The sequence below is a fragment of the Mirounga angustirostris genome, unplaced genomic scaffold (genome assembly GCF_029215605.1).
Source record: "Mirounga angustirostris isolate CCGP_5_RB_7025 unplaced genomic scaffold, mMirAng1.0.hap1 SCAF_11, whole genome shotgun sequence".
Taxonomy (NCBI): Eukaryota; Metazoa; Chordata; class Mammalia; order Carnivora; family Phocidae; genus Mirounga; species Mirounga angustirostris.
Genome location: NW_026991719.1, coordinates 56,930,058 through 56,952,049, shown reverse-complemented (window position 1 = coordinate 56,952,049; position 21,992 = coordinate 56,930,058). Strand labels below are relative to the sequence as shown.

Genomic DNA, 21,992 nt, shown 5'->3' with positions numbered 1-21,992 from the left:
AGGGAGAAGCAGGCTTCCCCGCAGAGCAGGGAGCCCAATGCAGGGTTGATCCCAGGACCCTGGGATCATGACCTGACCCGCAGGCAGTTGCTTAACCAACTGAGCCACCCAGGCATCCCTAAATAAATCTTAAAAAAAAAAAATCTAATCTGGAATTTAACACAAGATTTGCAAAATTCTTCCTCCCTTGTGAAAATCTGAAGAATATGTATGTAAACCAGACCCTTAATGTACATATTTATACAAAACATATTAGTTTTCTTCTTTTGGTCTATTTAAATTTTTATCACTTAATTTCATCAAGTGGGAAAATCCCCAAATTTCTATGGCCTTTGCTTTTTTAAAGATATCCAAATTCAATGAAAAGTAAACAAAGATCCATTTCTCTTTTTTAAAAAAGATTTTATTTATTTGAGACACAGCAAGAGAGGGAACACAAGTAGGGGAAGTGGGAGAGGGAGAAGCAGGCTTCCCGCGTAGCAGGGAGCCTGATGTGGGGCTTGATCCCAGGACCCTGAGATCATGACCTGAGCCGAAGTCAGACGCTTAAGGACTGAGCCACCCAGGCGCCCCAACAAAGATCCATTTCAAGAGAATGAAAGCCTTATCACAGGAAAGAAGAGGGGAAGACAAGGCCCTTATTAAAGCAAGACGGTTATTAGCTCAAGACTTTGTGATTCAATAACAGTCTAGGTACAAATAGAAATGTAAATTGAATTTTCAACTCAATTCCATTTATCTGACACAAAATTTGAGGTAGAAGAAACATTAGAGATCATTTTGCACAGTCCCCTTATTTTACAGATCAGAAAATTGAGGCTCAAAGAGATTGACTAGCATAAGATCATTCAGCTAACTTAAAAATAAAGTGAGAACTAGGACACCCGGGTGGGATCAGTCGGTTAAGAGCCCAACTCTTAATTTCAGCTCAGGTCATGATCTCAGGGTTGTGAGATCGAGCCCCATGTCAGGCTCCATGCTCAGGAAAGATTCTCTCTCTCTCTCTCTCTCCCCCCCCGCCCCTCCCCCACAAAAAGATAAAGTAAGAACTAGAACCCAGGGCCTTGGCTCCTCCTCCAAGATGATTCCCATAGGATTTAATGACTTAGCATTTATACATACACACACACACACAAAATATATGTGTATTTTTATACATATGTATACACATTATTTATATATATATTCTTAACATAAGGAAGCAAAAACTGTATTTTTTCAGTAACAATGACAGGCCCAAATTATTCTACTTCTCCTATTTCTCTTTAAAACAAAACAATTTCGGGGGTGCCTGGGTGGCTCAGTTGGTTGGGCAACTGCCTTTGGCTCAGGTCATGATCCTGGAGTCCCTGGATCGAGTCCCGCATCGGGCTCCCTGCTCAGCGGGGAGTCTGCTTCTCCCTCTGACCTTCCCCCTCTCATGTGCTCTCTCTCTCTCATTCTCGCTCTCTCAAATAAATAAATAAATAAATAAAATCTTAAAAAAAATAAAAAAATAAAACAAAACAATTTCCCTATTACAGAATATAAGGCTAAAGCTTTAAATAAATCAACAGTGTAAATAACAGGGTCAAGATTTCAACAAGCAATACACTGAATTAAAAGGAAATCTCAAAGAGCTATAACTAAATAAATAATTCCTTCTCATTCCTATATATTATTATAGCCATTCTATCCTATCAGGAAAACTGATGTTTTTTGTTTTTAAAAATTTTTATTATTTATTTGTCAGAGAGAGAGAGCGCTCACAAGCAGGGGGAGTGGCAGGCAGAGGGAGAAGCAGGCTCCCCGCCGAACAAGGAGCCCATGTGGGGCTCGATCCCAGGACCCTGGGATCATGACCTGAGCAGAAGGCAGACGCTTAACCGACTGAGCCACCCAGGCGTCCCAAAAAACTGATGTTTTATAGGATTTTGTCTCAAACCATCTAACAAGGAAAAGAAAGCACCTGCCTAGCTAGGTGCAGAATGCTTTGCCAACTCCAGCTACCATGTGCCTGGGCTACATGGGAGATAGAAAACCCCCAGCACAAACACACATATCTGTATATAAAGTTCAGCCCAGTAGGCAAAATTGGAAAGAAAGCTAACATTTTTTTCTCTTCTAAGTTTCTCTCCTAAGTTAACAAACTTCAGGGCTGGCCTAAAAGGTAAAAGGGTGCAGCCACTTTGGGAAATAGTTTGGCAGTTCCTCCAAAATGTTAAATGTTAAGTTACCTTATGACCCAGCAATTCCATTCCTAGGGATGTGTGTGTATGTGTGTGTATGTATACATCTCCAAGAGAGTTGAAAACATGACCACACAAAAACTCGTCTATGACTGTTCACAGGAGTATTCGTAATAATCAAAAGGCAGAAACAACTCAAATGTTCATAAGCTGATGAATACAGGAACAAAATGTGATAAAGTCACAGGATGGAATATTATTCATCCATAAAAAAGGAACGAAGTACTGATACATGCTACAACATGGATGAACCTAGAGAACATTATGCTAAATGAAAGAAGGCAGACACAAAAGACTACATATGGTATGATTCCATTTATATGAACCGGCCAGATAAAGTAACTTTATAGAAACAGAAAGTAGATTAGTGGTTGCCTAGGGCTAGGGGAGGGGAGAAGTTGGAGGAAATGGGGAGTGACTGCTAATGGGACAGGGCTCCTTTTAGGGGTGAGGAAAATGTTCTAAACTTAATTGTGGTGACAGTTGCAGCAGTCTGAACATTCTAAAAAACACTGAACTGTATGCTTTAAATGAGTGAATTGTTGGGTATGTGAATAAGCTGTGGTTTTTTTCTGTTTTTTTGGGGGGGGGGGCCCTATCACTTTTATCAGGTCAGCATTCCTAGCTAAAATTATCTACACCCAAGGCTTCAGCCCCTCTAGCCCTCAGTGATAAGAGTGAAAGGTAGTCCCTTATCCTCCTGGTTCCCTCTGATCACCTGAGTAATAACATAGTTGTCCTGCTCTGGTCTCGAGTCAATTTAGAAAAGAAATAGGGTGAGAATCAAATCAGGGGATGGAGCAAAGCAAAAATGAATAGGAAACAATAAGCACATGAAAAAATGCTCAATGTCACTAGCCGCTGGGGGAATGCAAATGAAAACCCCAGAATATTATTTCAGACTCACCAGGATGGCTAGAACCAAAAAGACTGACACTAACAAGGGTTGGTGAGGATAGAGAGAAAGTGGAACCCTCACTGCTGGGAATGTGAGGTTGGTGTAGCTGCTACGGAAAACAGCCTAGCCATTCCTCAAAAGGTTCAACATAGAGTTGCCATATGATCCAGTAAGTATACATACCCAAAAGAAATGGAAACACATGTCCATGCAAACCTTTGCATATGGATGCTCATAGAGCATTATTCATAATAGACTCAAAGTGGAAACAACCCAATATCTGTCAACTAATGAATGGATAAACAAAATATGTTGTATGCATATAACAGAATATTATTCAGCCAGAAACAGAAATGAAGTCCTGGTACATGCTACAACACGGATGAACCTTGAAAACACTATGTTAAGTGAAAGTAGCCAGTCACAAAAGACCACAATTATATGAATCCATCTATATGAAATGTCCAGAATAGGCAAATCCATTAAGAGAAAGGAAGTAGATTAGTGGTTGCCTAGTACTCAAGGGGATGGGGAGTTGGGGCAGGGGGGTGGTTACACCTAAAGGGTACAGTTTTCTTTCTGGGTTGGTGAAAATGTTCTAAAATTGACTGAATTGATGTGAATATTCTGAACACTACTGAATTGTAGCCTTAAATGAGTGAACTACAAGGTCATAAAAAAATGAATGACAAATACTCCATTTCACTTGAAGAAATGAGAAATGCCTACTTACTGAATTAATATTCTTAAGACTGCACACATTTGCTACTATGTCAAAGCAAACCAGCTCCCATCTTTTTGTTCCTCCTGGGTTCCCCCACATTATCATTCTATAGTAGTCTTCCAAAGCCCACTTTCTTTTTGTAGGAATCTGTAGGTCTCCCTCAGGCTTCCAGCAGCCCCTCTACTCCCTGGTTACTTCCTCCTTTGGTACAGGAGTTTGGGGCCATCAAGACTAAAAAGCTGACATTTGGCAGTTGGTTTTACCCCATTTGTTAACAGCTCCTGGCACCTGGAGAGTCTCAGAGCATTATCTTTTTCTGTGTCTAGATGTATCTGGGTAGAAAGAGGGGGCTCACAGCTTCTCTGCTGTGATGGGAGGTAGTTGTGGCCTAGAGGCAAAAGCCCTGGACCTGAAGTTCTCAGGAAATCAGACTTCAAACTTTGATTCTGCTCTTTACTGGCTGTGGGACCTTGAGCAAGTCACTCAACCTCTCTGACCCTCACCTTCCTCATCCTCCAAATTGGGGATGATACCATCTATCCCACAGGGCTATCCTGAAGATGGATGCTTACAAAACCATCTGGAGCATATAGAGATACTCACTAATTCAGTAGAACAAACCATGGAACAGGCTCTAGTCTATGTGGGGGGGGGACACAAGCATGAATACAAAACGAGTTGCCTTTAAACTATTCAGTGCAGAAATGCTGTTAACAGGACTTCATTTTCTGCCTTCCCTATATTAGTCTTCTTTTAGGATAGCAAAAGGAGTTTCAGGAGTTGAATTCTTTGCCTTGGTAAACCTTCACCTCTGTGCTCTCAAGAGAGATCACGCTGATAGGGTAACAGCTATGGTTACATCTTCAATTCTCCAACAGGGGGAGATGGGATGGTTCCTGAACGTCATGGGAAAAATGCTACTTTTATGCTTTCAAGTTATTATCATCACTGATCCTTAATTCTTTCATGAAGGCCTTCCCTAAAGGCATTTCCATGGTCAAAGTGTGCTTATTCAGCACTTCAAAGTAAGTATGGAAAACAGATACTCTCTTACTCTCTTCCCCCCTTGCCTGTCCAGATTTACATGCCATGTGAAAACTTCTGGTCATAAGATATCAATTCCCAGTTTAGCTACCTTAGTGACCAATTTCTGGCTCACCTCCTGATTTGGGGCTCAGGTTTTACTCTAAAAACAAAAGGGCTTTCCAGAAAAATACTAGTTCAGCTTATAAACAGAGGCTGAAAACAAAGTAACTAGGGGGAAAAATGTAGGAGATAGTTCCTAAATTAAAATGTTATAACATGAAGCCCATACTTCCCTTGGTGGAGCAATTTCACAAATCACAGAAAAATATTTTTCATTTTAGAATAGATTGGGCGAGAGCCTTTGCCAAGAGCCAGTTGTTTAAATTTTCAATTTGAGTTTTGAGCAGGATTATACATGCCCAAGAACATCATGCTATTTTTAGCTAATAGGTAGGATTGCTGTGTCCACAACAGTTTGGGGCAATCAAGAGTGAAACGATTAAATAGCATCTCTCACTGTGGTACCTTATCATTTAGCACTTCTATTTCTATTTTAATATTTTCCAAAGCTTCATCATAAAAATTCTTGTAAAGCACCCATGCTAGGCACAATACAAAGTTCAACTAGATAGACATGGTTTCTATCTTCATCATGTGTTTAACGCACACTGAATAAACCAGATATATGAAAGAATCCCAAGGTTAAAGCACTCCCATCAAGCTGCCATCCAGCCCCTAAGTGCCCAGGGGAGATACACTGGGAAGCAACTGTCCTACACTTAACACCCTTCCAATGCTTAAACCCTCTCTATGTATTAAAAGGGGAGAGGTAATGAACCTGGTCTAAAATTGACTGCGATGCTGGATATACAACGCTGTGGATACACTAAAAGCCAATGAATTGTACACCTAAATGGGTGCATTGTATGGTAAATGAATTATATCTCAATGAAGCCATTAAAAACAAGGAAAAATTATTCTTACTCTGATTGTTCTAATTAGTCAAAGCTATTTTTTAAGCTCTCATGCTAAATGGTATCTAGCCAAAGACTGCACTGGCTTGGCAATGGAGCTCAGTGGCCACTACGGAGCTCACTCTAATCTACCCCTGCCCATACATCTTTCTTTCCCTAGTCTCTCTTCTTTATTTCCCCAGTTCTTTTCCTGTTGTTCCTCCACTCCAACTAGGTCTTAGGTCTCTCAGGTATTCCCAAGCATGGTTTGTCCCAACTGGTGGACCTCAGACCTAAACCAATTGCTGACCCCTGGCAACTTTCCCTTCATGACCTTAGGCAAATCATGTCCTTGCTCTCCTGTCACTGTTTCGGTTTGCACAAAGACGGGCTGGGGTAGGCAAACCTTTCCAGGTCCCACATTCTATGTGAAAATAATACAAACAATGAACACTTAACGTGGTCCGAAACATGCAAAGTCTCTGCCATTTTGGCCAAGAGACATATATTTGGATTATTCATTTTGTAAATGGCCATGTAATACAATTTTCCAAAGAACAGTATTTAATATATTCATCAAATGATCAACATGGAGTCCTTATTTTTAAAAGCTATCACTTTATCAAAGAAAATTCAGAGCCCAATACTGAATGCTCGACAGTCCCTCTGGACCTGTCTCTGAGGGTCCATTTTCGAAAAGAACAACAACAAAAAAAGCTTTTTGCATGTTGGGGCCCTGCTGGATTTACCAAAGCGAATAAAGAAGTTACCACTGGAGTGGCAGAGCCTTGCCAACACTGGTTCAACTAAATCCTAAGAAAGGCTTTGTTTAGCCAGTGGTAGAGAGACCTAACGTTAAGACAGCACCTCAACATACATTAGAAACTCTCAGAAATACGCTCAGAGAGCAATACACGTTGGCAGGAAAGAATCCCTTTATCCTGGACAACTTGCAGCTTTTTCGGCAAACCAGTTACATTCTCCCAATAAAACTGATAGAAGTATGTAGTCACCAGTTTCCAACATACTACCACCAAATAAATTCACAGTATTGTTTCCATGTGCCCATGGAACATCACAGAGCAAAACCGAAAGAAACACATCAATTTCTCCTACACACACACACACACACCCCCAAATATGCAAGAGAAACCATTTTCTTTGCAGAACCTACAGTTGTCTAAGTTGTGGGCATGACATGATAAATACTGGTTGCTAATAAAAATCAGATGGATAGCTCTCCACTGAGAAGCAAAGCGCACACGCAGAAATAAGAAAACCAACCAACCAACCAACCAACAACCCTAAGGTGTGTTTCTTGTCATTAACTGAACACCAAACATGGAGAGAAATGACTCAAAGTATCCATTTGCATCCCTCTTTCCCTTGACCACAGACCAACAAGTTCTCCTGTTCGTCACCTCCCCACACTTCTGCCCCCATCACAGAAGCCTAGAGCAGAAGGTGGCAGGCCCCTCTCTCCTTCCCCTTCAGGCCCTCGCCTTGAGGCACTGAACCGGGGCGGGGGGGTGGGGGTGGCGGAAAGGACAAAGGTAGGCGCTTCCGATCCCTCACAGCTCGGCGACAGGGCTCCCGGCCTCTCCCCTTCTCATCACGGAACCAGAGCACCTGCCCGGGAGAGGTCCCTTCCTCCCCCTTAGTAACCGGCCCACGGGGCCTAGGTGTCCAAGGAGTCCAGGCGCTGCAGCCCCAAGGGACAAAGGCCGGGCTTACAAAGAGGAGGGGGAGGCGAAAGAAGTCGGGAGCGGTGTGAAACCCTCGCAAACAAAAGCGGGGCTGGGGGTGGGGTCCTGAGACTACCAAGCCAGGCTCGGGGGTTCCCAGAGGTAGCCAGGTTTGGCGGATTAATGCGTGTGGGGGAGGGGGGCGGCAAGAAAATTCCTCGGAGGAAAGGGATTAGGGAGCTGCGGGGACGCTGCGGCCGCCGGGCAGGAGGCTGCGGGGAGGGCAGAGGTCCCGGGGCGAAAAGGGGCACAGTTCGTGAGTGGAGAGAGGTGATGGCAAAGAGGTGAGGGCCACACAGGGCCCAGTGGCGGGAGAGCGGGCGCTCAGCCCCGGGCGGCGCTCCCCCGGGGCCGAGAGGGGGGCTCTCAGGAGCGGCTCCCGAGCTGTGCGCACCACACGGGGCTGGGGGCGTGAGGCGGCGGGAGTCCGGGGAGGGCGCAGAGTAGTTGGGGGCGCAGTGCTGGAAAAGAGAGAGTTTGAGAACAGAACCGTAGAGAGGCGGGGGGGGGGGGGGAACTGCGAGGGGGCCTGACCCTCGTCCGCCCCACCTCACCTGGCGCCGGGTCGGAGTCCAGGTCTAGTGCCGAGAAAGCGCCAGCTCCGGCCAGCCCCTCCGTCCCGCGCGGGAGACCACGGACACAAAGCGGGGCGCGCGGGAGGAGGGGAGGAGGGGAGGAGGGAGGGGGAGGGGAAGGGGAGGGGGAGGGAGGAGGAGGAGACGCCTGAGGCGCGCGACGGGGCGGGGGGGGAGGAGGGGCGCCCGCCGCCCTCCGCCTGGGTCACGGGGCGGGGCGTGCGGCTGGAGGCCGCGCTCGGCCCGCCAATGGCCACCCCGCCGGCCGGCTGACTGGGGCGCGCCATCCGGCAGCTCACCTCGGCACCTGGGCCTCGGCTGGCCCCAGCCAATCAAACGCCTTCATTTGCATACCCAGCCCCGCCCTTTCGCCCCAGCCAGGGGCCGGCTCCCCGAGAACACAAAGAAGGCCCCCCGTAGGGGGAGGGGGTCCACTCCCGAGTGCCTAGCCCGACGGCCTAGCATCACCTTTTCAGTGCGTTTATGGATCTTTCTCAGTCACCCTGATGAGAGGAAGGAAGTGGGGGGGTCATAGGGGTTTGGACCAAGATCCCTTAAGAGGTCGGATCTCTTCGCCGGGAGGTCCTTCTACCCGAGTGCTACTCTCCTCCCGTTCCACCGCACACATTTGCGCCGCTTCGCCTCTGAGCCCTGCACCTCCGCCCCTCTTCCTCCTGCCCTTTTTCTAGTCGCCCCAATCTCTGTGCTTCCTTCCGTAGGCTGCTGCCCACTACTGGCCTTCCGCTGCACTGCAGCCCTCATCCGCAGGCTCTGAGCACAGCCTCCGAGAGATGCTTCCAAAGGCGCCCAAACCTACCCCTGTCCAGAAGGAAAACCAGAGAGGAAGAGGTTACTGCCCTAAGGTAGAAGGGGCCTGATCGAGTGACTTTGGTACCTGTGATGGCAAAAAGCCGACACTTTGGTCTAAACTCCCCAAATCATCTTGTCCAACCTTCCATCTCCTACCTTCAGGTCTGTACTGGGCCACAATGGTGACTGACTGGCCGGCGCGTTTTAGAGCAGCTGCAGCTTGCTCGTGGGTTGCATTCCTCAGGTTCACGCCATTCACCTGTCCAAAGAGAGGAGCTATGAGCCATCCCCAAAACAAGAAAGGCTGTCCTCTGTCCTAGCAGTTAGGAGAGGGAGATGGGTAGCCCATCCCTAAGCCTGCTCAGCTGCGTTTCTCAATATCCCATCCTTGCCCCTAAGACGCGACCAAAAGAATATGACATCTCTAGTGTAATAATTATCTTTGTGGGGGTCAAATGCCAACCAGGGTTAAGATCCAACACACATTCATTTCCTCCTCAAGGATAAGTGTGGGCTCAGTCCCTGGCACTCCCTAAGGTCATCTCTAAAGAGAATGTTCAGTTTTCTCCAGCTCAGCCTTCCCCCATCTCAAGAAGCATTCCCTGGAGAAAGCAAGATCTCCCCTCCTCCCTTTCAGACTGGCATGGCTCCCATCCTCCCACCTCTCCTTTGTCTCCTCACCGATAAGATCCTGTCTCCCCTGCGCAGCTCCCCACTCAGGTCAGCTGGGCCTCCTGCCAGGATGAAGGAGACAAAAATGCCTTCTCCATCCTCTCCTCCTACGATGTTGAAGCCCAGGCCTGTGGAGCCCTTGTGCAGGATGATCTTGCGGGGCTCTCTGGGGGGAAAGAAGTAGAAGGGTAAGGACAAGGTGGCTATAAACTGTTGTCCCTGTGAGGGCCAGCCTAGAACAAGGCCCATAGTGCTTTAGCATGACTAGGTCCCTTTAGGTATGATAGCCGGTTGCTTCCTTCCTCTCCCGAAACCTGCTTGGCTGCTGTCTTCTGCCAGGTGCCAAGTTTCAGTTCCTCTTCCCTCCCTTCTTCCTGAGGGCTTGCAGTCAGCTTCCCAGTGGACAGTCCCCTACTCTCTCAGTTCAACACACCCGTACCCTGTCTAGAGACCGTCACCTCGGAGCCCATTCACTCATCCTCTTTCTCCCCAGATTCTCCTATCCCACCACCTGCGTGAGGGACCCGGGCCACAACAAGGGGAACCAGTTAGGGGCACTGGAACCCAGCCTGGGGTTGATCGCTCTCACCATCCGCAAAATGTACCTACTTCCTTTGCATATGCTCTTCCACAGTCTCAGAATTCCACCCACCAACTGTGACCCCTCCTACCTTCCCCAACCACAGATCTGGTCACCAGCTACTACTATGTGCCCTTGCCAGGTCATGTGGGAGACAGGTAAAGAAATCCCAGGTCCCCAGAAGGAGCCGAGGAGCCTAACTTAAGATTGAGTTAACACAGGAAAACTCCCAACTGCAACTAACCATGTTATGTCTGGGGCAGCCCTCTGGAAATGGTCAGTGCCATCAGGTGAGAGCTACGGCCGCTCGCGTGTATCCACAGAACCCGACTCCCAGCACACTTTTCCTGGCCCACCGCCTTCACTTGAAAGCATCTTTCCTCAGAAGAGCCCCAAGTCCAAGACTCCTCCTTTGTTGCTCCCCGTCTTGGGTGCGAGGCTCCCTCCCTGAGTCCCGGATGCTCTTCGCTCAGATCCCTCTCTCCTCCTACCTGGCATCCCCTCCAGGCCGCAGCGAGCGCAGCGGCCAGGCCCACCTCTGCGAAGCCCTCCTCCAGGCCGAGGCCGAGGCCGGGCCCAAGCCCAGGGCCAAGCCGGAGCCTGAGAACTTGCGTGCCCTCTCCATGGCTCCTCCAGCTCTCCCCCCGTTCCCCCGCACCCGTCCGCCTACCCTTCCGGCTCCACTGCAGCCTACCAGGCCCCACCCCGCCGCAAACCTGTCCCCCGGAGCCCCGGCCGGCCGGACCAGTTCCACGGCCCGCCGCCGCGGCGGCCGCCGCCAGAGCGGGGCGGGGCCGTTCCCTGGGAGGCCACCGGGCCCGCCGGCCTCCCAGCGTCCCGCCAACCCCGCCGGCTCAACGGCTTTTTTCCTCTAATTTAGGACGCCTGCCGCAGAGGGGGGCAGCAACTGTCTCGGGGAAGGAAGCCCCCGCAGCTTCCACCTCCTCAGCCCCTACACGCTCCACCCCGCCTTACTCGCTACTTTCGGATCGGGGCCACAGGCTCGGCACTCCCCCTGATGGTGGAACTTGTCCCTGCAGCTCCCTCTGTCCCTCCCTAGGGCGCTAAGGGCTGAGAGAGGGAGGGCTGCAGACCCCAAAGAGAAGTGATGAGGACTTTCTCCTCTTCTCGGCCATACTACAAGGAGACCTGTGGCTAGCCAGAAACGGATTCCTATCCTCTTCAGCCCTAAGTAGGATAACGGGGTGGCGAGGGGGGAGCTTTTTACCTGGTGAAGTCCTCCTCAGCCAGCATGTGCCTAGGGATAGGAGAGTAGCGGGCAGGGGGAACCTGAGGAGGAGCAGGGTAGCTGACCTTGCTCTCCACAGCTCCAAGATAACCCAGGCTGGAATTATGGCTTATGTGGTTGTCAGCCAAGGCAGTAAAAGCTGGAATCAAGAAAAGGAGCGAAAAGTTCAGAGACCACTCCACGCACGTCCCTACCCCACCCCCGCCAAGGACTGAGGCCCCACACCCCACCTCAGATGCAAAAGCCACCAAGGGATGCTGATTCCTCAGGCCTCTCTTCCCCTCTCCCCCCCTCCCACCCCCGGGTTCCTCCTCCACAGTCCCTTTCTGAATCCTGGGCTCACTCCTGTGAGTCTTAGAAAGAGCTAAAGTCAAGCAGTCTACAAAGAAAGGCATGACTAGAGGTGTGACTAATAATAATCCCTCACATCTCTATAGCCTAATACGGTTTTCCAAGGGCTTTCTCGTCCATGATCTCATTTGATCCTTGCAGCAGTCCTATGAGGAAGGCAGCCCATATATCATTAGCTCCGTTTTGCCAAAGAGGAAACTAAAGACAGGCGAAAGGGACTCGTCCAAGGGCACCCAGCTCTAAGGGACGGAGCTGGGCTCCGGACTCAGTTCTCCCGAGCACTAGCGTGCGCGCGCTCTCTCTCCCTCTCTGAACAGGGGGGTTGAATCCCTTCCCCTCCAGAAACCAGGGGGGCAGGGGCTTCAGGCCAGGGGCAGGGCGGACCGGTACGTACTGCTGGCGTAGTCAGGGGGTGCATACATGTCGTTGAGGTGGAGGCTGCCTGGCTTGGCCACCTTCAGATAGACCATGTCAGATGTGTTCTTCAGTGAAGCCACAGCTTCCTCATGCCTCACGTCCTGCAGATTGGTGTTGTTCACCTAGAAGAGGAGAGGCCTTCTTAGGGCTGGCACTGGGGAGAAGGGAGGGCCTCTCCAGGGAACCCCAAAGGTGCCCTATCAGTGAAATTCGACAGGGCTCTCTCTAACGGAGGCCCAGGGTAGTGCTGTGAGAAGTGGAGAAGCATTAAGAGAGCAGAGCAGAAGGGAACAGCCTTGCTCCTTGCCTGACGCCCCAGGCTTAGGGGGCCCCAGCCATGAAAAGAACGAGGCCCTTGGTATCTGAGTGCACACAACTCAGATGGTGATGATGCTCTTGAAATCCCCCCACAATGCTGGGGGCCCCTGAATGAGGTTCAGGTAGAATGAGAGGCTACTTGCGCCCCACCTCCCCACCCTACCCTACCATTTGGGCATCCCCAAAGGCTGTCTCACCGCCAACAGCCGGTCCCCGATCTGCAGGCGTCCGTCCTTCTGAGCAGCACCCCCCTCGATGATCTTGGTGATATAGATGCTGTTGTCTCCTGGGATGTGCTGGTTGCCAATCCCCCCGGCAATGCTGAAACCCAGGCCTGGGTGGGGGCCCGAAGGGAGCGGGAGAGGGCCACAAGGAGAAGTTAGAGTGCTCAGTCAATCCCAGACCGAACTGCCCACCGCAGCCAACCCACTGGCCCCACGGGAGCACCCCTCACCGCCCCCCCCCACGGCGGGGGGGAACCCAGACACTAGGCTGCCATCCCCAGGTCAGTCAGGGGGAGTGAGATGGGAGGTCAAGAAAGAAGCCTGTGAGCTAGAGCGGGGCGTCAGGCAAGGAGTAAGGCTGTTCCCTTCCATGTCCTAGGGAGCCAACCAGGGGCCTCTGGCCAGAGCACAGGAGCCCAGAGGGCCGAACCTTTGGGCCCTTTGAGCAGGTTGACCTCCATGATGGTCTCAGGCGGGGGCTGTCTCCTCCGCACCACCAACCGCACCACAGGGCCCGCCTCCTTCAGCGCCTCCACGGCCCGGCTGTGCACCACCTCCGACACGTCCACCTCATTCACCCTCAGCACACAGTCATTCACCCTGCGGAAGAAGCCCCAGAGGCATGACACCCTGCCACCGCCCCTCCACCCCCTCTCCCACCTCCTCTTCCTTCCCTCCCCGCCCCTCCCCTGCGCCCTCTGAGATCTAACAAAAGGGTCATCCTGCCCGGGCTGCCCTCCTCCCCTCATGTCCATCCTGCCCCTGCCACCCCCGGCCCAGCTTTCAGACCACCTCACCCCAGCCTCCCGTCCATGGCAGCTGCTCCACCAGGGATTATCTTGGTAATAAAGATGCCAGGGTCATCGGGGACATGGGGGTTGTCGATGCCACCTGCAATGCTGAAGCCCAGGCCAGAATTGCCCTGCAGAAGGGGGGCGGAGGGGCACAGTCCGCTCACTCAGAGGGCATGAGGGAGGGTTCTGGATCTCCCCGCTTTGCCCCACCCCCCAGAGGCAGGTTCTTTGCCAGGCCTCAGAAGGGGCCACGGCCGGCTGGCACACAGCTTCCCTGTGCCGACCGACCGTTCTAGCACAGAGGCCTCAGCAAAGCCAGCCCTTCCCCAATTCCCCAGGCCTCAGCGAGCAAGGTCAATTAATATCTGTTAGTTGGTTGATTGATTGATTGATGCAGTATGCGGGCCTCCAAGAGCCACCGTTCCCCCCCCCCAGTCGTCTCAATGCAGGTGCCCCTCCACGAGGCTTGAGCCTGAGGTCCTGGGCCCTTCCCTTTCCTGGTCTGAACCCTCTCTTCCCCTTCCATCCCGACCCGCTGGCAGACTCACCCGCTCAAGTACTATTTCCTCATACTTGAACATGCCGTCGCTGCCATTCACCTACAGGGGAAGACACAGGCACTTCCATGAGTGCTTCCTGCCCTCTCCCCGACCCCCACCCCTCTGCCCCCGATCAACCCGCTCCTCCCCCACCCCCCAAGAGTAGCAGCCCGAATTGACCCCAGGACACCTCTTGGCCACAAATGGGGACAGGCTGACCCTGCGGAGGCCACACCCCTCCCTCGCTTCCAGCCATGTCAGGCCGACCCCATTTAGCCCAGATCAATTGTCTGGGACTGAGCCAGCCAGTGGTGCACTCACTGAGAGGCTGGGCTCCAGGGCCTCGGGGTTCTCTTAGGAGGGGTGCAGCGCTGGCCTAAGGGGGATGGCGGAAATGGAACATGGTAGGCAAACCACAGCACAGCTAGCATCTATGGGTGCACACCCAGTGGCCCCGATGGGGACCTATTCCCCTCCCGGACCGTAGCTCTCCCTGACTTAGGGATCACAGACTCCCACCATGTCCGGACTGGTAGGACAGCAGACACCATCTTGTCCAACCGCCCTCCTGTGACAGACGGTGTGACACTGAGGCCCAGAGAGGACACAGGTTGCAAACCCCAGAGCGCACTGGGGGTTAAGTGGTGGAGCAGGGGTTAGAACCGGGATCTCCAGGTGCTCTTTTGACTAAATCAAGCTGCCAAGGCCACGGGTGTTTTGGCCACTCACCCCCTTCCCCAGCAGACCTCATGAGAAAAGGAAAGGCCACCCTTCAGAATACCCCCAGGAACCCTCCCTCTGTATCTCCTCTGTGTCCCCAGGAACCCGATTCTTCAAACGGGCGGAAGGAGTCAAAGTCCGAATCCATTTTCTACCAAGGGGCTTTTGATCCTGAACTCTTTGTGTTTCCCAGCAGAAAAAGCCGGGGTAGGATCTGGGTGGGAGTCAGAGGCAAAGCCAGGGGCGGGATGGAAGCGGAGTGGACAAGGCTCCCCAGGAGGGAGAAGCTCATAACCCATGGCCTGACTGGCAGCAGAGTCCCTGGCCTTCAGTATACAGCAGCCAAGGGAGGAGAGGCAAGGGAAGGGGATGGAAGCAAGCATTGTTCTGAGCAACCCACAGAACTGGCCTCCCAGACAAGACATACTTGTGGCCATTGTCAAGTGAAAATGTGAGTGTGGGCAGACAAGTAGTCCCTGCTCCCTGGCTCCCACTCTCATCCCCAAGAATGGAGGAACTCCCTTGCCTCTCTCCCCAGGTATCCCAGCCCCCCTCCTCCATCTTTCTCTGGCTGCATTGCCCCTTTCCTGACCCCTGGTGTCCTCCTCTGAAGGGAGCTGCAAACCTAGGGTGGGGGCTCCTTCGTATGCCCTGCTCTACTCCCCGCCACTCCATTGCAGCTTTGGCTTGGAGAAACAGAGAAGGCAGGCAGGGGGGAGGGGGCGGGGGCGGGCTGGCGAGTCATGTCTCCACCTTTTCAGGGCCTGACCCCAGGACTTTATGCCCCGCAGCCCTGGGAGTTGGTGGGAGGACCCCGGCTGCAGCCCCACTCTGGGCCCTGATCCCATGGGGAAGAACCCCCGACGGCTTTTCAGAGCCCCCAAACCAAAACGGCTGCCTGAAGTAACATGCAACAGACACGCAGGCAAAAGGACACCCATGCGGCTCTCTATGCATCTGGTGTACCATGTGTGCCCACATGTGATAAGTAAGCCATGCTTCCATCTCAGCTCCAGCGAGAACCAGAGGCTCCAGCCTCCCGCTGCCCCGCTCAGGGACCCTGCTTCCTGAGCCGGGGGCCATCTGGGCTCAGCCCTGGCAAAGAAACCTTGACCAACTGGCCCAGCCTTGGGACTGGCACCTGTCTGCCAGTTGAGCAGGATAAGCCTGAGAGAGTGTTTGCAAGGGTAGGGCCCCAGGATACGGGGTGGGGGGTGGGAGGAAAGACGGGGACTCACTGGAGAGGGCAAGGAGCCGAGGCAAGGGCCATGGGGAGCAGAGAGTGTGGACAGACAGAAGGCCAGAACTGAGGACTCTTCTCCCTAGGAAGTCCCCACCTTTGCTGCTGAGTGAGAGCACATTCTATCCCCAGAGGAGGACAGAGGCGGCCAGAACGGTCACCAGCTTGGGGCGGGCAGCACCTGCCCTCGACAGCAAAGCCTCTTTCTCCTCTCTCCCTAACCTGGGGGCTGCAGAGCCAAATAAGCAGACAGGCCCTCCGCTATGCATGCCAAGGACCTGGCTCTGCCGGCCCAGCCTCCATTTTGCTGCTTCTCCCACAGATGCTCCTTCCATTTTCTAAGCTGGCAGCTTAGACTGGGAGTAGAATCCGGAGTTGTGCCCAGCACCCAGGGGTTCCCAAGCTGTGCCAAGTCAGGGCTCGGGGGCCAAGTTCTCTCACATCTGGAGGTACCCGAGGGGGCCATGCCCCACTGGGGCCAGTCCTGCAGCAGGGCAGCTGCCCCTTGCTTGGCTCCAGGCACCATGCTTGCTTCTGTCCCCCCCCCCCCCGCATTTGGGCACCCCCCCCAGAACACACACACTTCAGAGCTGCTGGGACAAAAGAGTCCGTCCTTCTCAGCGGCCTCTCAGCCTTGCTTGGGACGTGTCTCTTGCCTCCTCCCCCTCCCCTCCCTTGCCTGTCAAGCGCCTCTCACCAGGGACAACACACACACACACAGACACACACGCACAGGCACACGCATGCACACACTTGAACCACATGCTCAGACACATATACATGTAGCCACACACACGGGCCAACACAGCCATCCCCGCAGCCTCATCTACAGAGACACCTCCACATTCGGAGAGACACCCCCACATGTCCATGTGCACATTCACACACAAAGGGACTGGGACGGAAAGGGACTCATGGCATTGAGGGATGAAGCTCCAGCAGCCGGGCACATGGGCCCCCTCGACATAGATTCCCAGGCGCTCCATCGCCTCCCTCCACACACCTTAACATACATACACACACACACACGTATGTGCCCCCTACGCAGAGCACCGTGCCCCCTCCTCCCCTCCCGCGGAGACACTCACCACACACAGCCCCCGCAGAACCTCCCGCCCCCCGCCAGACACAGAGACGCTGCTAAACCCCCGCACGGAGACAAACCCAGTTCCCCCCCACAGGGAAATGTGCCCCTCCGCCATACCTTTACCTCCTGACACACACAGCTCCTCCCAATCCCCTCCGAATGGAGACCCCCAAACAGACACACACAGGGAAGCACACATTACCAACGGCCTCTCTTGGCCCAGGTGAAACGCTAGGGCTCAGGTTCTACTGGCTTGAAGCCTCCAGGAACCCCTGCTGCACCCCCAGGCCTCTAGGCCCCCACTCTCCAGCCCCCCCCCCCCGGTTGCCCCACCGCCCCCCCCCACCGCTGGTCCATACCTGCTCATACCAGTCCCGGTTGGTACAGGTGCACTCGGGCCACCAGCTGGGGCCACTGCCGTTGAGTTTGGGGGTGCTCTTGCCTGGGACTGGCTTAGGGGGCACTGGCCCCACATCCCGGCCGGTGGGGATGAGCTTGGCCTTGGTGCGGGGGGTGGGGGTAGCCCCCGCCTGTGAGGGCAGGGTCTGCGAGCTGTAGCCCCCATAGCCCGCGCTGGCTCCATTGCCCCCACCTGGCCCATAGGGGTCAGGCACCTGCCAGTCCCCATAGCCGGGAGGCTCGAGGCGCCGCAGGGCAGCCAGGCGGGTCACCTCATAGCACTCGGGGCACTTACAGCAGTGCTGGTGCTTGTGCATGGCACTGCCCCCCGCCGCCCGGACCCCCCAGCCCACGCCGGTTTCCACGCCGCCGCCGCCGCCGCCGCCGGGCTCCCGGGCACACTCACACTGCTCGGACCAGGAAGGGGGGGGCACCCGTGGGGGCGCTCGGGCGGAGCGGGGCCTGGGGCCGGGCGGGCGTCCCGGGGCTTCTGCCCCCACGCTGCCCCGCACCCACGGCTCCCCCTCCAGCACTGGCGGCTCCGTGTCGCCCGTCGTGGCTCCTGGGCCGAGGCCCAGCGGCAAAGAAGAAGCGGGAGCCTGGGCAGAGGCTGGGCGCTGGGAGGACCGCTCCTGCACTGGTCCCCAGGATGGATCTGAGTGGAGTCAAGAGCATCTCTCCCTGGCTCCCTTCTCAGTTGATTCCAGCCAATCAGCGTGCAGAGTCAGGCAGCGGCAGCGGCAGCGGCAGGAATGCTAAACAGCGGCTCCTTAAAGGAACAGAGGCAGTGGCGCCCCCAGGCTCAGCCCCAGCTCCCCAGATATCTGGGCTACGGCCGACCCTAAAGCGGGGACGGGGCTTTTGGGCCACGGGTGAGCTCAGCCCCCGATCTAGTGCTTCCACATCTCCAGCTTCAGCCCGTCCTCCGCCCACTCCACCCCACCCCACTTCCAAGAGGGAGTTGCAGGGAGATGCTCAATGGGTCCCTGGGCTTGCTCTGAGCTGGGGCTAGCAGAAGTAAAGACTTGAAGCAGCAGGACGGACCAAAGGGACGTTGGAGCAGGGCAGGGAAGGTGGTCTTTCTTAACGGGGGACGACGAAGAGGGCAGCGTATGTGGCTACTTCTGGCAGTGCCTCCTCCTCGCCACTATTGTTCTCTCAACCTCTAGGCCTGAAATGACCGCAATCTCACACTTGACCTGCTTCCATCACTAGTGAGGGACTCAAGCCTAGAACAGGAGGAAAGGAGAGCTCTAAGCTCTTGTCCCTGGCCCACAGGCTCCTGTCTCCTTCGCCCTATTCCCGCACGGTTATGATGGGAGAAAGAACTTCAGGCTGCCAAGAGGAAAGAGTCCAGGGCAGAAGGAAAGGGAAGAAGAGATCTGAAGTGAGAGAAACCATTCCAGGGGACCCGGAGAAGAACTTGAGAATACTTGTCCAAGGACATCTCCTTAGCCTCCCCGGCTCAGCCGGCTGAGGGACGGAGGCAGGATGACATGCAGGGAAGACCATCTTTTTTGCCGTTCTTGTGTTGTCCTTAGCTACCAATTATCGAGTCTTTACTCTAAGTGCTTTACATGCAAACAAAACCCCTACCAACATGCTACTATGCTTATTTTAATTTTACCAATCGAGAAATTGAGGCTCGGAGATGTTAACACAGCTGGAAGTGACGGAATTAGGATGCAGATCCTGGCTATTTGATTCAAGCACCCATGCTCTGAACCACCCTGGTACAACAGGTCTATTCTAAGTTCTCCTGTAGAATGTAGATCTCAGTTCAATTCAACAAACGCTCGTTGCACACCTACTCTATGCAAGACCTCGATCTTGGTCCCAGGGATACGGAAATTCGTTCTTTTTTTTTTTTTAGATTTTATTTATTTATTTGACACAGAGAGAGAACACGAGAGAGGGAACACAAGCAGGGGGAGTGGGAGATGGAGAAGCAGGCTCCCTCCTGAGCAGGGAGCCCAAAGCGGGGCTCGATCCCAGGACCCTGGGATCATGACCTGAGCCGAAGACAGACACTTAACGGACTGAGCCACCCAGGTGCCCCCGGAAATTCATTCTTAACAAACATTCATCTAGCACTTGCTTTGTGCAGACACTGTTCTAGGATTTGGGGATATAGCAACAAACAGAACAACATTTTATCAGGTTGAGGGAAGTACAGAAACTTCACCTCCCTTTAAATATCTTTACCGTGTCCCATTTGTAGTATAGTATTTTACGGTGCTGTGGGTAAAGAGAAAAGTCGATCAGAGAAGAGGGTGTTGGGGGAGGGGGAAGACCCCGGGTTGTGATCATCTTTCAAGTTTTTTACCTCTACATTTTAATACGAAAAAAAATTTTTTTAAGATTTTATTTATTTAGGGACGCCTGGGTGGCTCAGTCGGTTAAGCGGCTGCCTTCGGCTCAGGTCATGATCCCAGGGTCCTGGGATCGAGTCCCACATCGGGCTCCTTGCTCGGCGGGGAGCCTGCTTCTCCCTCTGCCTGCCTCTCCCCCTGCTTGTGTTCTCTCTCTCTGACAAATAAAAAAAAAGATTTTATTTATTTATTTGTCAGAGAGAGAGAGACAGCGAGAGAGGGAACACAAGCAGGGGGAGTGGGAGAGGGAGAAGCAGGCTTCCCCCGGAGCAGGGAACCCAATGCAGGGCTCGATCCCGGGGCCCTGGGATCATGACCTGAGCCAAAGTCAGATGTTTAACAACTGAGCCACCCAGGCACCCCTAATATGAAAACTTTCAAATGTAGGGAAAATTGAAAAAATGTTGTAGGGAACTAAGGCTACCTGGATGCTCTAACATTTTGCTACACTTGCTTTATCATGTATCTCTCCTCCACGTATTCTCTCTAACTTTTTTTTAAATGAAAATTCACAAACATACAGAAATGGTGACAGAATAGTACAATGAGCATCTATATATCTTTCTCATAGACTCAGCAACTGGTATTGTCTTGTTATATTTGCTCTCTCGATCTATCATGTAGCTACATTGTTTTCTGAACCATTCGAATGTAAGTTACAGATTTCATCACACTTCTCCCCTAATTTTTTTTGTTTTTTGTTTTTTTAAAGATTTTATTTATTTATTTGACAGAGGGAGAGAGACAGCGAGAGACCGAACACAAGCAGGGGGGAATGGGAGAGGGAAAAGCAGGCTTCCCACGGAGCAGAGGGCCCAATGCAGGGAGCCAAAGGCAGACGCTTAATGACTGAGCCACCCAGGCGCCCCCACACTTCTCTCCTAATACTTCAGCATACATCTTGTATTTTCCTACACGACCACAATATTATTATGACATCTAAGAAAATTAACAATAATTTCATATCATCCGATGGCATCTAATGTCTAGTCCATATTCAAATTTCTCCAAATTTGCCTTTTATGTTTTTAACATCAGAATCTAATCAAGGCTCCCCCATCGCCTTTGTGTCTTTAACCACTTTTAGTCTAGAACAGCCCCAATCTTAAAAAAAAAAACAACCAACTTTTTATTTTGAAATAATTATAGATTTACAAGGAAGTTGCATAGTACAGAGAGGGCCCATGTACCCTTCACCTAGTTTCCCTCAAAGATTACATCTTACATAATTATAGTACAATATCAAAACTAGGAAATTGACATTAGTACAATGTGGGTATAATTCTGTGCCATTTTACCACATGTGGAGATTCCTGTAACAACCGTTGCAACAAAGATACAGAATTATTTTGTCACCACAGAGATCTACCTGTCAGCATTTTATCAGGTTGAGGGAAGTATAGAAACCTCACCTCCCTTTAAATACCTTTACCGTGTCCCATTTATAGTATAGTATTATACTGTTGTCTTAAATATTTCCTCCACATATATTGAGCTCCACATCAGACAATGTTATTGCTTCAAAGTATCAAACATAATTCAGACACCTTAAGGGAAGGAAAGCCTATTGCACGTACTTCCATTTTTACTCATTCAATTCTTTCTTCTTTCCTGATGTTCCAAGATTTCTTTTATCATTTTCTTTCTGTTTTGAGAACTGCCTTTAACCATAATTTTTAGGGTGGGTCTGCTGGTGATGTAGTCTCTTAGCTTCCCTTTTTCTGAGGGTATCTTGACTTCTCCCACATTTCCAAAAGGTATTTTTACTAGGGGTTGGCAGTTCTTTTCTTTCAACGCTTGAAATATGTTGTGCCACCTTCTTCCGGCCTTCATGTTTCTGATGAGAAATCCACCCACATTTGAATTGTTTTTCCTCTGTAGGTAAGGTGTTGTTTCTTTCTTGCTGTTTTCAAGATTTTCTCTGTCTTGTTTTCAAAAGTTTGGTTATGATGTATCTTGGCATGGGTTTCTTTGAGTTTATCCTGTTTGGGTTTTGTTCAGCTACTTGAATTTGTAGGTTTTACCTTTTGCCAAATTTTCAGCTGTTATTCCTTGAGGCCTTTTTCAGCCT

General features: G+C 51.9%; 1 protein-coding gene across 6 annotated transcripts in view; it reads right to left on the bottom strand.

Annotated features, from left to right (window-relative positions):
- The window catches only part of DLG3 (discs large MAGUK scaffold protein 3), a 54,955-nt gene extending 37,089 nt beyond the window's left edge, over nt 1–17,866 (bottom strand). The window contains exons 1-9 of one of the 6 annotated variants that reach the window (XM_045879278.2): nt 17,510–17,866; nt 14,113–14,163; nt 13,568–13,692; nt 13,201–13,370; nt 12,744–12,880; nt 12,206–12,350; nt 11,440–11,599; nt 9,641–9,797; nt 9,116–9,218 (exon numbers count right to left, since the gene is read on the bottom strand). In XM_045879278.2, coding sequence (XP_045735234.1) covers nt 9,116–9,218; nt 9,641–9,797; nt 11,440–11,599; nt 12,206–12,350; nt 12,744–12,880; nt 13,201–13,370; nt 13,568–13,692; nt 14,113–14,163; nt 17,510–17,866 — 1,405 coding nt within the window. Of the gene's footprint in view, nt 1–8,128; nt 8,256–9,115; nt 9,219–9,640; nt 9,798–10,702; nt 10,852–10,927; nt 11,066–11,439; nt 11,600–12,205; nt 12,351–12,743; nt 12,881–13,200; nt 13,371–13,567; nt 13,693–14,112; nt 14,164–17,509 lie in introns of those variants that run through there. The other 5 variants (XM_045879283.2, XM_045879285.2, XM_064574207.1 and 2 more) reach the window with 5 other exon arrangements.
- Nucleotides 17,867–21,992: the final 4,126 nt, after the last annotated feature.